The sequence below is a fragment of the Sardina pilchardus genome, chromosome 12, assembly GCF_963854185.1.
Source record: "Sardina pilchardus chromosome 12, fSarPil1.1, whole genome shotgun sequence".
NCBI lineage: Eukaryota > Metazoa > Chordata > Actinopteri > Clupeiformes > Clupeidae > Sardina > Sardina pilchardus.
Window position 1 is genome coordinate 24,954,480 of NC_085005.1, and position 15,000 is coordinate 24,969,479.

General features: G+C 43.1%; 1 protein-coding gene across 1 annotated transcript in view; it reads right to left on the reverse strand.

The window, feature by feature from the left end:
• fut8b (fucosyltransferase 8b (alpha (1,6) fucosyltransferase)) overlaps positions 1–15,000 on the reverse strand; it is a 49,662-nt gene that overhangs the window by 17,979 nt on the left and 16,683 nt on the right. The window contains exons 4-5 of the mRNA XM_062550663.1: positions 14,782–14,896; positions 2,421–2,658 (exon numbers count right to left, since the gene is read on the reverse strand). Coding sequence (XP_062406647.1) covers positions 2,421–2,658; positions 14,782–14,896 — 353 coding nt within the window. The remainder of the gene's footprint in view (positions 1–2,420; positions 2,659–14,781; positions 14,897–15,000) is intronic.

The following is a 15,000-nucleotide window of genomic DNA, read 5'->3' on the forward strand; positions in this document are numbered from 1 at the left end:
CGGGCAAAAATACATTTGAGGCCAGTGTCTCCTCTTGGCTCTGCTTTTTTTTTTTTTTTTTTTTCATTAACACAGGGTAACTACTTCCCCCCACAAACACACACACACACACACATTCTCTCCTTCACACACACACACACACACACACACACACACACACACACACACACACACACACACACACACACACACACACACACACACACACACACACACACACAAACACACACACACACACACACACACACACACACACACACACACACACACACACACACACACACACACACACACACACACACACACACACACACACACACACAATCATACTGTCTCTCTCTTTCACACACACATGTGCACGCAAACAGGCACAAACACTGATACACACCTCAGTCCCTCATTGTCTAATTAGGACACAAATAGGAGAGAAAGTGTGTGTGTGTGTGTGTGAGAGAGAGAGAGAGAATTCTCTTATTCTCAAAAACACATGAATAAAACAATAGTTAACTTTTCACAGTTTGGGAGAAGCAGGAGAGACTACAGTATACAGTAACCCCAAATTAAAATGCACCGAGGGGGTAAACTACTGTGCCATGTGGCTGTTTATCCAATGGGGACTAAGTTACAGGGCTATCCTGCAGAGCACTGAAGTACACTAAAAGTGCTTTCCTTACTGGCTCTTAGCCTCTGTCTGTGATGGCCCTCTGTACTTTCTTTATACTTTTTCCTCACTTGTTTTTTGTTTTTGCTCCTTATCGAGCCGTCGAGCAATACGTCCAGACATGCACCAGTGGGCACAGCTTAGCAGAGAGGAGCAATAAATAAATAAATAAATAAACAAATAAATAAAGCACAATTGGAGGAGAGAAATAAGAACATTGGGGAAAAAAACCCAGAAAAGAATGAAGAGAGGCCATCCATTTGCTTCCAATTGCTTTCCATTGATGTCAGTGAGCTCACAGTTTTGGAGGCGCTCGCTCGCACACACATCGCTTTTATGAACCATAAGCGGAACTCATGCCAGACATCTGGAGCGACTTTAACGTCATTACCACGCGCATATCCAGTGATCACAAATGCACCGCCTTTCCTATTTCTCCCCTTCACATACTGTACACACATCAAAGACGATGGAAGGAAAAATACAGAGAGAAATACAGCATCAAAAGAAAAAACGCAGCTTCAGTAGTTTTATTTTTGTTATTATTATTATTATTATCATTATTATTATTATCATCATTTCTTTAATACAGAAGGTGTTTACGCTGGGTCTGAACACATCAATTATCAAATTAAAAGAGACGGGGAACGCGAGTGCCTGTGAGGCTCTACAGTAATTTGGGAGCGGTAATGCGACGGTAACCGCCAGGGAGGAATGTTTTCTCCCGTCTGACATCGGCAGCCGAGCGACTCTACCATTATTCCGCCTACAATGTGAGAGTAATGGAAAAGCATTAGTGCCTGTAACAGCAACAGTTCATCAGGAGATACCATCTCTACTCCGGCGAGTTTAATTGGACAACCACCTGCAATGGGCAGTGTGTGAGTCTGTCCGTGTGTTCTGAGCATAGACTGTAAAAAATTCTGAGGGAGATATCAGTAGAAATGTGTGTGAAATGCTAAGAGCTGAGTAGGCGTCAAAAGAACAGCCGTGGTGTATTCACATGCCCTTTACACATTCAATAGAAGTCAGGTGACACTACAGTTCATGCCAGAAAAGGTGTGCTACAGAACAGCACACAATACTGACTGTAGTGTTTGGCTGTACTGTATTTCAGGATGGTATGCAAGCATGTATGACATACAGTATATTGCATTATATGGTGTGGAAATGTGAGCATGCGTGTGTCTGTGTGTGTGTGTGTGTAGGTGTGTGTGTGTGTGTGTGTGTGTGTGTGTGTGTGTGTGTGTGCTTGTGTGTGTTTGTGTGTCTGTGCGTGCGTACGAGTTCACCGTGCGCTCACCTAACCACTGTGTGTGTATGTCTGTGTGCGTGTGTGTTTATTTGTGGATGTGTGTGTGTGTGTGCACACGTGTGTGTCTGTACGAGTTAACCGCGCTCACCTGACCACTGTGTGAGTATGTGTATGTGTGTGTGTGCGCGTGCGCATGCGTAAGAGTTCACCGCACTCACCTAACCACTGTGTGTGTATATCTGTGTGCGTGTGTGTGTGTATGTGTGTATATTAATGGATGTGTGTGTGTGTGCGTGCACACATGTGTGTGTCTGTACGAGTTGACGGCGCTCACCTGACCAGTGTGTGTATGTGTGTGTGTGTGTGTGTGTGTGTGTGTGTGTGTGTGTGCGCACGTGTGTGTCTGTACGAGTTGACCGCGCTCACCTGACCACTGTGTGAGTGTGTTTGTGTGTGTGTGTGTGTGTGTGCGCACGTGTGTCTGTACGGGTTGACGGCGCTCACCTGACCACTGTCCGGTGGAGGCGCCGGTGCGGTCGGTGCAGGTGTCGCTGACCGGCCGGAACACGCTCTCCCAGCCGCCGGCGGCGTAGCGCCAGTTGTGCGACTCCAGGATGAGCGTGCGCTGCGTGCCGTAGGCGATCATGAAGCAGTAGACCACGTGGTGCAGCTGGCAGCCGTAGCCGCAGCCCTTGTTGATGTTGCACACCAGCTTACGGGCCTTGCTGCAGTCCGCAGGGTTCTGGAGAGAGAGAGAGAGAGAGAGACAGAGAGAGAGAGAGAGAGAGAGAGAGAGAGAGAGAGAGGAGGAGGAGATATGAAGATGTGAAGAAGTAGAGAGGGAGAAAGTGTGTGTGAGAGAGAGAGGCAAGGTGAGAGTGGACGTTGATGTTTTGGGGGGGAAGAGAGAGAACACAACAAAAAAGGGGAGATGAAAAGAAACAGCAGAGAGAAAGTGAAGAGAGAGAGAGATGAAGAGAGTGGAGGAAAGTGAGGCAGTAAGGGAGAGATGAGACAGCATCAGCACTACTGTCAGACCCCCGCTGCTCACGGCTGCATAGATCAGGGCTACCTCTGCTTGGAGGGTGGGGTGGGCACGGGGGTGGAGTGATGGGGGTGGGGGTTCTGGTATGTGTGTGTGTGTGGGGGGGGTCAGCTCAGGGCAGTGTCCTCACAAGATCACAAACAGCCGCTCCCACAGCCTGACCCAGCTTCCCCTGCTTAAAGGAATCCTCTGGGCCAAAAACAACCTGCGGTCTGTTTGTGGATGATAACGAGTGGAAACCTTCGTCAGACACCGCAATGACGTTAATCGGAGAAGCTTTGAGTACGACTGGAACATACATTGGAAATGGCTTAGTTGTGGGTAAGCTCCCTACGTCAAAGTAAATCAATACTTTAAGTCACTTAGTAGGCTCAAACTATCGTTGTTCTATGACAGGGCTATTCAATTAGTTTGTAATAGGGGCCAGTTCATGAAAAGTATCACAACTGAGGGGCCGGAGAAATACCGCTTGAAATATGAGTAATCACGTACAAATGTAGATACAATAAACTACAACAGCACCAATACGGGTGTTCAAATGTTGCATTTTGTAAATGCATAATATCGTTTTTTGGTGGTTATTTGTGTTTTGGGAATATTTCTGCCACAGGCCCGGCTACCACAGTGGTAGGCCAACATTGGGAAGGTGACACTGGATCTATATTGCTAATATGTTGCACTTTTGTAGAAGCATAATATCGTTTTTTGGTGGTTATTTTGTTGTATTTGTGTTTTGGGAATATTTCTGCCACAGGCCCAGACTACAGTGGTAGGCAAACAATGGGAATGTGACACTGGATCTATATTGCTAATATGTTGCATTTTGTAAAAGCATAATATCGTTTTTTGGTGGTTATTTTGTTTGTGTTTTGGGAATATTTCTGCCACAGGCCCAGACTACCACAGTGGTAGGCAAGGTGACACTGGATCTACATTGCTAATATGGCTAATATGAAATCTGTGATAACATTAACAGCTGAGCTGAGTTGTATATCTGAGCTGTGCGCAGTAACTGCTAGGTCCATACAATTTCCAATGGGTACAAACAGGTTTCAAGCAGTGTTCAAATTAATCAAATGTGCCGTGCGTAATCGGTCGCATAATGTAACTCTTCTCAACGTACATTTAACGTTCCCACCATTTATATCGGATGAACGCGTTCGCAAATCAATGTTACTTACAGTGGACTTGGCATCAAGGCGATGGATGTGTATTAGTTTCACACTGAAACTATTTGCGTGGTGCAACCCGTCAAAATGTTAGTAGCTTATACTCCAACGTAGTGGCAATTTACGTTGAAACTAAGCTAAGATGGAACTTATGTTCAACTCGTTCTAAACGTTACGTGCAATTGGCTGAGGTGCAGTGGCTGCAGGACTTCAGAGCGAGTGAGAGCATGCAACAGAACTTTTAAACCGACTATTTGCTCCAATAGCTACATTACGAGTGGCGAATGTTTTCGCGAGGCTGCTTGGACTGGAGAGGCACACTACCGGTGAAATTTCATGCACCAAATATGCTTCATGCTTTAAAGGTAGGGTATGGAATGAGCTTTTTTGGTCATTTTTGCAAAATCACTTGAAATCCTATTCCTAACCCACTTACAGCCACTGAGTTGGAAGTACTGAAATGGAAACTAGAAATGCAATTCCAAGGAATTACCAGTGCATGAAAATGCAAAAACAAATGGATAGATAGATAACGTAGATATGGTTACTAAGGTGTAGCTAGGGTAAACATGGTGGTTGCATAGTTTAAAGAAAGCTGATAGTGTAAAGGTAGACAGTTTAAAGCTTAAACATTCCAGTTCTAACCTAACTAATGATTGATAACAAATGTTAGAAACAGATGCTGTAAACAGATGTTAACTATGTTAACAATGCTAACCAGGTTGATTAGCTAACTTAGCTAATGATTTCTAGCAGTAATGTTAAAAATGTTAACAATGTTAACCATGCTAAATATGCAAACAATGCTAACCAGGTTCATTAGCTGACTTTGTTGATGATTTCTAGCAGTTATGCTAAAAATGCTAACAATGTTAACTATGTTAACAATGCTAACTAGGTTGATAAGCTAACGTAGCTAATCATTTCTAGCAGCTATGCTAAAAAATGCTAACAATGCTAACTATGCTAACTAGCTAACTTGTTACTGAGGACTTCTATTTTGAAACATTTGTTGATGGGGTTTCCATGGCTGCCACTATCAGGAATAAAGAAGTTACTGTAGTAAAATCATTTTGGTTGCTATGGAAACGGTCATAAATGCTTGATTTTAATGGTTGCTATGTTGGTTGCTAGGTACATGGAGGTCTCAAGTAGTTGACTGGTTGATGATAACTGACAGTTGGAATGGTTGAACAGTTAAATAGTTGAGTAGTTTCAATGGCTAAATGATTTAATAGTGTATTATTGCAGTGAGGACTTTTATTTTGAAACAGTTGTGGAAAGAGGAAACAGTTTAACAGGATATGTAGACTTCACAGAGAGATTGTATGCTTAAAGCCTGAGAGAGAGAGGGCTGCTGCAGGTGGGGCTGGCCACCTGGCATAAGATTCTAATTGCTTAACGACCCGATTGTGATGTCATAGAGGTCAATGTTAAGTCTATGGGGAAATTTTTAATAGTTTTTAATTTATAGTTTAAAAAGTCTAAACGTTACAAAGTTGAAAAATACTTAGCAGCATTCCCCTATTTAAGACCTACGTTACAACGTTTGAATGAAGTTTCTAGGTTAAATGGTTCAAGCTGAATAGAAAAAATGAATTTGGTAAGCGGAATAATAATAACTAGAAATGCAATTCCAAGGAATTACCAGTGCATGAAAATGCAAAAATAGATAGATAATGTAGATATGGTTACTAAGGTGTAGCTAGGGTAAACATGGTGGTTGCATAGTTTACAGAGAGTTGATAGTGTGAAGGTAGACAGTTTAAAGCTGAAACATTCCCAGTTCTAACTTAACTAATGATTACTATTCATGTTAAAATGTTAACTATGGTAACAATGATAACCAGGTTGATTGGTTAACTTAGCTACTGATTTCATGCAGTAATGGTAAAAATGTTAACTATGCTAACTATGCTCACAGTGTTAACCAGGTTGATTAGCTAACTTAGCTAATGATTTCTAGCAGTTATGCTAAACATGCTAACTATGCTAGCAATGCTAACTATGGTAACAATGCTAACTTAAACTAACAATGCTAACCAGGTTGATTAGCTAACTTAACTGATGATTTCTAGCAATAATGTTAAAAATGCTAACAATGCTAAAATTGCTAACAATGCTACCAGGTTGATTAGCTAACTTAGTTGATGTTTTTTGCAGTTATGCTAAAAATGCTAACTATGTTAACTATGCTAACCATGCTAACTTGCTAGTGAGGACTTTTATTTTGAAACATTTGTTGCTAGGGTATCCATGGTGGCCACTATCAGGAAACAAGAAGTTACTGCAGTATAATCATGTTGGTTGCTATGGAAACGGTCATAAACACTTAATTTTAATGGTTGATATATTGGTTGCTTGGTACATGGAGTTTTCGTGTAGTTGACTGGAGGCATAGTTCTAGTTGATAACTGACAGTTGGAATGGTTGAACAGTTAAATAGTTGAGTAGTTACAATGGTTAAATGATTTAATAGTGTATTATTGCAGTGAGGACCTTTATTTTGAAACAGTTGTGGACAAAGGAAGTAGTGAAACAGGATCTGTAGTCTTCATGAGATTGTATGCTTAAAGCCTGAGACAGAAGGTGCCTCTCATATAGTGTTTACGCGTCCTCTCTCGCTCCTCGATCCTCACTGATCTTTCTTTATGTAGATCATTGAGGATCGAGGAGCGAGGGAGGGCATATAAACGCTGCTTGAGAGGCACCCACAGTAAATACTTTAAAAGTTGTATGTAGATAGTCTAATTAATGTTGATAGATAGAATGTTTAATGGATGTTGATAGGCAGATTGTTTAATAGATATTGATTGACAGTTTAATGGGTGGATGAGTGAATGGTCTGAAGAAGATGAATGGATAGAAGGTTGGATGGAATGTGCCTTATATTCTTGTTAAGAGAGACGCTGATACAGCTCTCTGAGAGTTGTTGATACAGGTGTAATCAATTTAACTGGCTAGTCTTAAGATAGCCAGAGTGTACGCTTAAAGCCTGAGACAGAGTAAATCATTTAAAAGTTGAATGTAGCTAGTCTAATTAATGTTGATAGACAGAGAGTTTAATGGATGTTGATAAACAGTTTAATGGGTGGATGAGTGAATGGTCTGAAGAAGATGAATGGATAGAAAGTTGGATGGAATGTGCCTTATATTCTTGTAGAATGGAGAGACACAGCTCTCTACTGAGAGAGTAGTGGATACAGATACAGGTGTAATCAATTTAACTGGCTAGTCTTAAGAGAGCCAGGCCTGAGACAGAGTAGATTGTTTCAAAGTTGAATGTAGATCGTCTAATTGATGTTGATAGGCAAACTGTTTAGAATGGGTGGATGAGTGAATGGTTTGAAGAAGATGAATGGATAGAAAGTTGGATGGAATTAGGAAGACTTATGTTGATACCGTTGATACAGGGGAACAGAAAATGTAGTCTCAAGAGAGCCAGTTTAAAGCCTGAGAGAGAGAGAGAGAGAGAGAGAGAGAGAGCTGCTGCACCTGGACTGGCCACCTGGCGTAACATTCTAATTGCTGCCGTGATGTCATAATGAGCAATGTTAAGTCTATGGGGAAATGTTTAATAGTTTTTAATTTACAGTTTAAAAAGTATAAAAGTTACAAAGTTGAAAAATATATTGCACAGGTCTCCTTAGTAAGACCTACGTAACAAAGTTTGAATCAAGTTTCTACGTTAAACGGTTCAAGCTGAATTGCGAGCGTTAGAAGAAGTTGGAATAATAAGAAACCTAGGAAGAACAGTACAGTGCATTTTCATGCACTGTAATAAGAAGTCTTGGAAGAACAGTACAGTGCATTTTCATGCACTGTAATTAAACATGTCAATCATCTGCAGAACGGGCAGGGCTCGAAAAACTCCAGCCAATAGAATTCTAAACCTCATATCATCATTTCACAGCTCATTTGTCAATCTAACGGTCTTCCTCTTCCTCCTCCCCCTCCCCCCCGCACGCGCGACCCGTTCGTGCACATAGCACGAAAGCTGACCGCGAGTCAGTGCTGAAAGTGAAACGAAACTAACTAGGCCTGCTACACGTCCCACAATGTTCCCCTCAAATTGTATGTGTCACTTCATTTCTATACATAGTAAGGGAGCGGATACCTACGGAAACTCAATCACCCACGCAATAAATAAGCTATGTAGCAAAAATTACATTTTACCGTGACTCGAAGAGTGTTGTAAACATGAAATCGAAACTTAACCGCTTGGAGCTACAGTGGAATAGGCGAACCAGCGGGCCAGCACTAAACTCGGATATTTCAGAAGATAAACGCCCTGGTAAGAACCAAACCATTCTATTCAAATATACACACCTATGGCTACTGAAAGATGTAAGGTAGCCTATATCAAATGTTATTTTGGTGTATTAAAATGCATCGTTGTTTTAGAATTTCCGAACGAAAGGGCTGGTAGACTAGGTGCTTTTACCATAATGGCTATAAAATCATCTACCTTGTCTGATTTGTGGAACTATTACCTACAACCCTTTGGAGGTGAATAAAGAATGTAATTGGGGAAGTTGATGTGGGCGATTGTATGGAGACTAGAGCTCATAGTGCTGTAGACGCCAGGCTGGCATTTCATTTAGCCTGGCTCGCTCTCGCGCATAATTTTCGTTGGTGCATGGAGGGCGGGACTTGAGGTTGTATGTATTCAAAATCTGCCGGCCGTTTTGCGAATTCCGTACCCAACCTTTAAGGAAAACAACTTGGATTTGGCGCACGTCAACATGTTGGTGACGCTGCGTAAAAACGAAGCAAGGCACAAGTAACGTCTTTGCATAATAACACAGTAGCCTACAACGGCAACGCACCACACAGAACATTATTTATAGGCGCTACTCGCGGTGTAGCCTATCGCTGTACCTCCATTATCGTGTTTTCCACCAGCTATTTACGTCTCTACCGAATATAAAGATTTGCTCATAACATCAGCCAACATTTCAAGGGCCACTACAAAGTATCTCGGGGGCCGGATCCGGCCCGCGGGCCGCTAATTGAAGAGCCCTGTTCTATGATATCATGGAGGGGATCCTTGTAGGCAAAACAAAGTATTTTTACGTACTTTACGTGCGTAAAGAGAGGGTTTAAAAAGTGAAAAAAAAGGGGTTTAAAGGGGGATCTGTGGCACAGCTGGCCGCAGCGCCCATAGTACCCACAGGTACCCGGTTTCAAGTCCAACTTGGTCACTTCTTGACAGTCTCTTTGCTGTCATATCCCAGTAAATATGTGAATAAAAAAATATATATAAATATAAAAGATATATATTTTGAAAACAGAAAGGGTATTAAAAATGGCCGATTGTACAGTCCGAGTTTTACCTATTTGCCGCCATCTTGCTAGGAGCTCTCACTTGCACATGAGTACATGTGCATTTACAATGTTTGAACATTTTCCCATTACCTGGACCCTGTGTGTATATGTATGTGTGTGCATGTGCATGTGCATGCTTGTGTGTGAGTATGAGTGCGTGTGGTGTGTGTGTGTGTGTGTGTGTGTGTGTGTGTGTGTGTGTGTGTGTGTGTGTGTGTGTGTGTGTGTGTGTGTGTGCGTGTGTCTGTGTGTGTCTCTGTGTGTATGTGTGTGTGTGTGTGTGTGTGTGTGTGTGTGTGTGTGTGTGCGTGTGTGTGTGCGTATGTGCGTACGTGTGTGTGTGACCTTTACAGTGATATCTGCCTAGTCTGACTGTACAGACAAAAATATCCGCACCTCCTTTTCTCCCCTAACCCCTCTGACATTTGCTTTTGTGTGAGAGGTACCTACAGAAAAAAAATCCTGCTTGAGATATGCCGCCTGATGTCACGTTTGTGTCAAAATACTGCAACAGCGGTAAATTACTGTCTCGGAAATTCATGATATCTGCGCAAAGCTGAATGGGAACACTGCAGCAAAGGTTCAGGAGTTTATTTACCAGCTTGTAAGTGTGGCTTTTGGAAGTGAGTAACATTTGGAGCTACTGTTAAACATACATCTATAGTTTCAGGACAGCTATGCATTTTCCCATAGAAAAATTAATTGTCTCAATAATGTCCTCTCTTTGTCTCACGAGAAATAATAATAATCTCTTATTTGAGATATCACCACTCCGCCCCTGTATGAAAATAAGGGGAAATGCGAATAGATTGAGAATACATTCATTTGAGTATTCTGAGATTAATTGGTTAAACAAGACTAAGGCTGAGACAAGGGGAGGGCTTTCTCACAAAATTATTGATGTTTAACAGGAGGACAGGAGTGCCCTCTAAAAACAAATGTGCTGAAAACAACACAAACTTGCATTGTTTTTAAACACATCTCTACAGTTTGTGTTGTTTCCAACACATTCGTTTTAAGAGATGTTCCTTTTCGGTTCCCTCATTGTCTGCTTCGACAATATAGAACCACGAGATGTCCATGCGTCGTCAACATGGGACACACATTCTCAAGAATATTGCTGGAACTTCATAACTTTCCATAACAAGGTCCGGAATCAACATCAACCTGCTATATCTGTCGAGGCAGAAATACCGCCCAATGAAAATAACCTAACCTAGCAACCTGTACTTTATTAGCCTGGCCCCACCTGCCTAGTATCTCCCACTCATTTTGTCTGGTTCCTCACATTGTGTTTACATTTCCCTCAGTTGCCAGGCTGGTGGGCCAATTAGCAGCGAAAGGGGATGAGGACATTAGTTCTGTAAATTGGAAAATGGCTGTGGTAGACGGTAGAAGCAACACCTGCAAACATTAATCAGTCTGAGACTGGTGTCGGAAGAATGTGTATATTTGCACAGCAAAAGTAAATACATTGTTTCCTGACTCCCAATGTGGTTTATTATCAGTTTGTAAGGGTTAGGCAAAGTAGGAAGTAATGTATAGAATCAGAGAGGGTTAAAGCGGAGCGAGAGGCGCAAATGGTCGATCATTTCCGCGTTCTGTCTTCGCAAAGGGGAGGGGGGCTAAATCCCCCTTTAAGCAGACCTGTTAACATTCGAACTGAACTGCTTGCCAATCTGACAGATATCGATATCCCACTATGACGTCTTTGCGACACGCCTCTTTAAGCAGACAGGAACTGTTCAAAGTTTTCTTCCATAGAGATGCATTATGTTGCTCTATCTTGTCAGTAATTAAGGATCTTTGATAGAATCCCTGATCAATGTGATTGTTTTGGCTGTACCAATGATTTCAAGGTTAATGCAAAATCTACACCCACTAAGGGCTGTTCACACAACGATAACAACTGTATAACTATAACGATAAAAACGTTCACACTGACCAACGATAAAATGTCTCTCCTCGTGTTATGGGATGGCTAAAATGCGATGGGTTCTGATTGGCTGTTAGCTTTTTATCGTTCTCAAAATCACTCTTAAAGTGATCCTCAACGATACCGCTCTTCATGTCATTATCGTTATAATTTATGTGAACGAACGTCGTCATTCATATTAACGAGAGCGATCTTAGTTTATAGTTATCGTTATAGTTATCGCTCTTGGTGTGACCAACCCTTTAAAATGATTGGAAACATTTCCCAATGGAGAGTACCCACACTCTCTCCACAAAGTGAGTACCCACACTCTCTCCACAAAGTGAGTACCCACACTCTCTCCACAAAGTGAGTACCCACACTCTCTCTACAAAGTGAGTACCCACACTCTCTCCACAAAGTGAGCGTGTCTGGTGAAACCATCAGTAGTACTAACAGTAACTAGCCCTGTATGACAAATTGATTAAGTGTCTGCCTAGATAAGTACAGTACATGATGCTCTATTGCCTGGACCCATAGACTTAATACAGTCTATGCCTGGACCCTATCAGGCAAGCTGCAATAAAGGCTGTACTGTACATCTGAGGGAGTGCATTGCCATAGAAACCCTATAAGCAGCACATTTTCCATGAGCCCTGCAGGAAATGAGAAGCAATTGAGTGAGCGTGAGTCACAGCACAGGTTAACCTGGACCACCTCCACAGGAAGAGCTTTTGAAATCTCCAGAGCTCAACGCTCGCCAGCCACATACTGTCACAAGAAGAAGAAGAAGAAGAAGAAGAAGAAAACGGCCTATGTGATAAAAAAAAACCAACAACCCGACATCCACCGTTTTTCTCTGTTCTTTTATCTCCTCATTTAGAAAGCTCTTTTGAATTATCAGTGCTGAGAAATGATGCTTTATAAATAAACTTGCCTCACCCACTCAGACTAGCTGAGTCCTTACCGTATGCCATTCTTGTCATAAAATCTCTTTAGTGCAGTGCTTTTCAACACCCGCCCCCCCCACACACACACATACACATACACACACAAAATTCAGCATGTTGTTGCCATATTTTCCCGTACTGCACACTCGACTGAACTCGTCAGGTGTGCGGCACGGCGAATTGTTATCGTTATCTGACCACACCTGGTTAAGCTAATCGAGAGCATTTTAATTAGACTGATTTAATTAGGTGTGCTTGTCGCAGGGACAGATAGAAGATATTGTGCAGGAGGTGGAGTGTGTGTGTGTGTGTGTGTGTGTGTGTGTGTCTCTCTGTGTGTGTGTGTGTCTGTGTGTGTGTGTGTGTGTATGTGAGAGAGGGAGGTTTCCATACCAGGGATGCTGGATCTACAGTGCTGAGGCAGGTGTCCACGCCACATGATATGTGTTTCCAATTACCTACGCTAAGCTACCGCCCCAGCTGCCTGAGCGAATGAAGCGGCGGCGATGTCAGTAGCGCTCCGCATAAAGACAGCCTAATATTCCCTGACACGTCGAACTTCATCACGCCGTCTCGCCACCCCATGAATCACTTAAAATCAGATTACATTTAGGTGGTTAGGCATTTTAAAAAGTGCTGACAGTCGAACACGAAAGCCTGTACAGTAGGTTGCGAGGCCATCAGCATCCTGGCACCAGCAAATGTCGTATGCATTTGTGTGCATATTTCTTCCCTTATAGCCGAACAGCGTAATCATGGTAGACATTAGTGTAAACTGGAGGCATAAGCTAATAGCTCGCAGCCTTACAGGCAGTCAGATATGCTTACTGTGCTTTATGCAGATGGCCTGGTACTGTCAGACTGTCATGGTGAATGAAGACAGCCATCAGAGACACCAGAGAAGAAGTTGGGGAGGTGGGGAGGGTTTGTGTGTGTGTGTGTGTGTGTGTATGTGTGTGGAGGGGTGGTATGTGTGTGTGTGTGTGTGTGTGTGGGAGGGGGGGGGGGTTGATTGGTGGTGAAAAGGATTGGTCCTGATGAGCGATGAAGTGCTTATGATGGAGCTAGTGGGGAGGAAGGGTGTGTGTGTGTGTGTGTGTGTGTGTATGTTTGGCAGTTCTCAGAGTGCCAGCTAGAGGCTGTCAGCACTCCATACAGTACCCAGACAGACTGACTCCACTGTTTTCCACTGTGTGTGGGGGACACAGGCACACACACACACACACACACACACACACACACACACACACACACACACACACACACACACACACACACACACACACACAATGGAATATGTCCATGGCTAAAACTGTTGCAGTCCTGTCCAGGTGCATCAAAATGGCCGTCATCCATTTACCCAGTGAAACGCAGAACAAAATCATTTCTGCTGTCTGTGTCATTCTTCCGTTCCCTGGCGTGTTCTTCTAGTGTAGTACATGCCCGTGTCTTTTTAATGGTTTTGTGTGTGTGTGTGTGTGTGTGTGTGTGTTTAATGGTTTTGCACAGCGGACTACACTGTTTGCTGTATTGTTCTATAATGACACAAGACAGCAGAACATGGCCTGTGTGGAAACAGAGAGGCTCCCAAGACTGACGCGCACCTTCCTTAGTTTAGTTTAAATGTCAAGTCTGTCTCCGAGTGGGTCTAAGAAAGGGCCACATTCAGAAAAGCTTCCAGTTGTGAACTACAGTCAGACACAATACTCATTTATGGATTATAATGTCATTTCTAAGAAGTAACGTTAGAGCAGTAGAGCTCACCTGTAGGCAGGTGACTGAGGGGGCATGGAGACAGCAAGGGGTATTGGGGTATTAGTGTGGGGGGCAGTGTGGGGCAGTACCTGTGTCCATACTGTCTTTGGTATTATTTGCCCTCAATGGTGCCTTCGAGGCAGGGCTGCCTCCAAGGCACTACTCCCCCCAGTTTAGGGGTAGGATGAGGGTTGAGGGGGTTAGGGTTAGGAATAGGGTAAAGGTAGTGCCTTTTAGGCTGTGCTGCCTGGAAGGTGCTATTGGGGGCAAAAAACACCATTGATAGACAGACAGATAGATAGATAGATAGATAGATAGATAGATAGATAGATACAGTAGAATAGATAGATAGATAGATAGATACTTTATTGATCCCCAAGGGGAACTTCAATATTGGGGTATTAGTGAAAGGGTCTATGTGGACAGTACCTGTGTCCATACAGGGGTATTGGGGTATTAGTGAGAGGGTCTGTGTGGACAGTACCTGTGTCCATACAGGGGTATTGGGGTATTAGTGAGAGGGTGTGGGGGGCAGTACCTGTGTTCATATAGGGGTATTGGGGTATTAGTGAGAGGGTGTGGGGGGCAGTACCTGTGTCCATATAGGGGTATTTGGGTATTCGTGAGAGGGTGTGGGGGCAGTACCTGTGTTCATATAGGGGTATTATAGGGGTATTAGTGAGAGGGTGTGTGTGGACAGTACCTGTAGGTATGTGATTCTGTTCTGCACCAGGTCAGACAGGTCTTTGGCCTCCTTTTCTCGCCAGTCTCCCGCTCCGTCAGCTTGGCTGAGGTAGTACAAGTCTGTCATAACGGACCTAGGTACACACACACACACACACACACACACAGAGGGATGGATGGACACAAGTCAGCAGGGAACAGCAATAGAGGTGCAGACCTTGATTGAGCTAAATGGGGT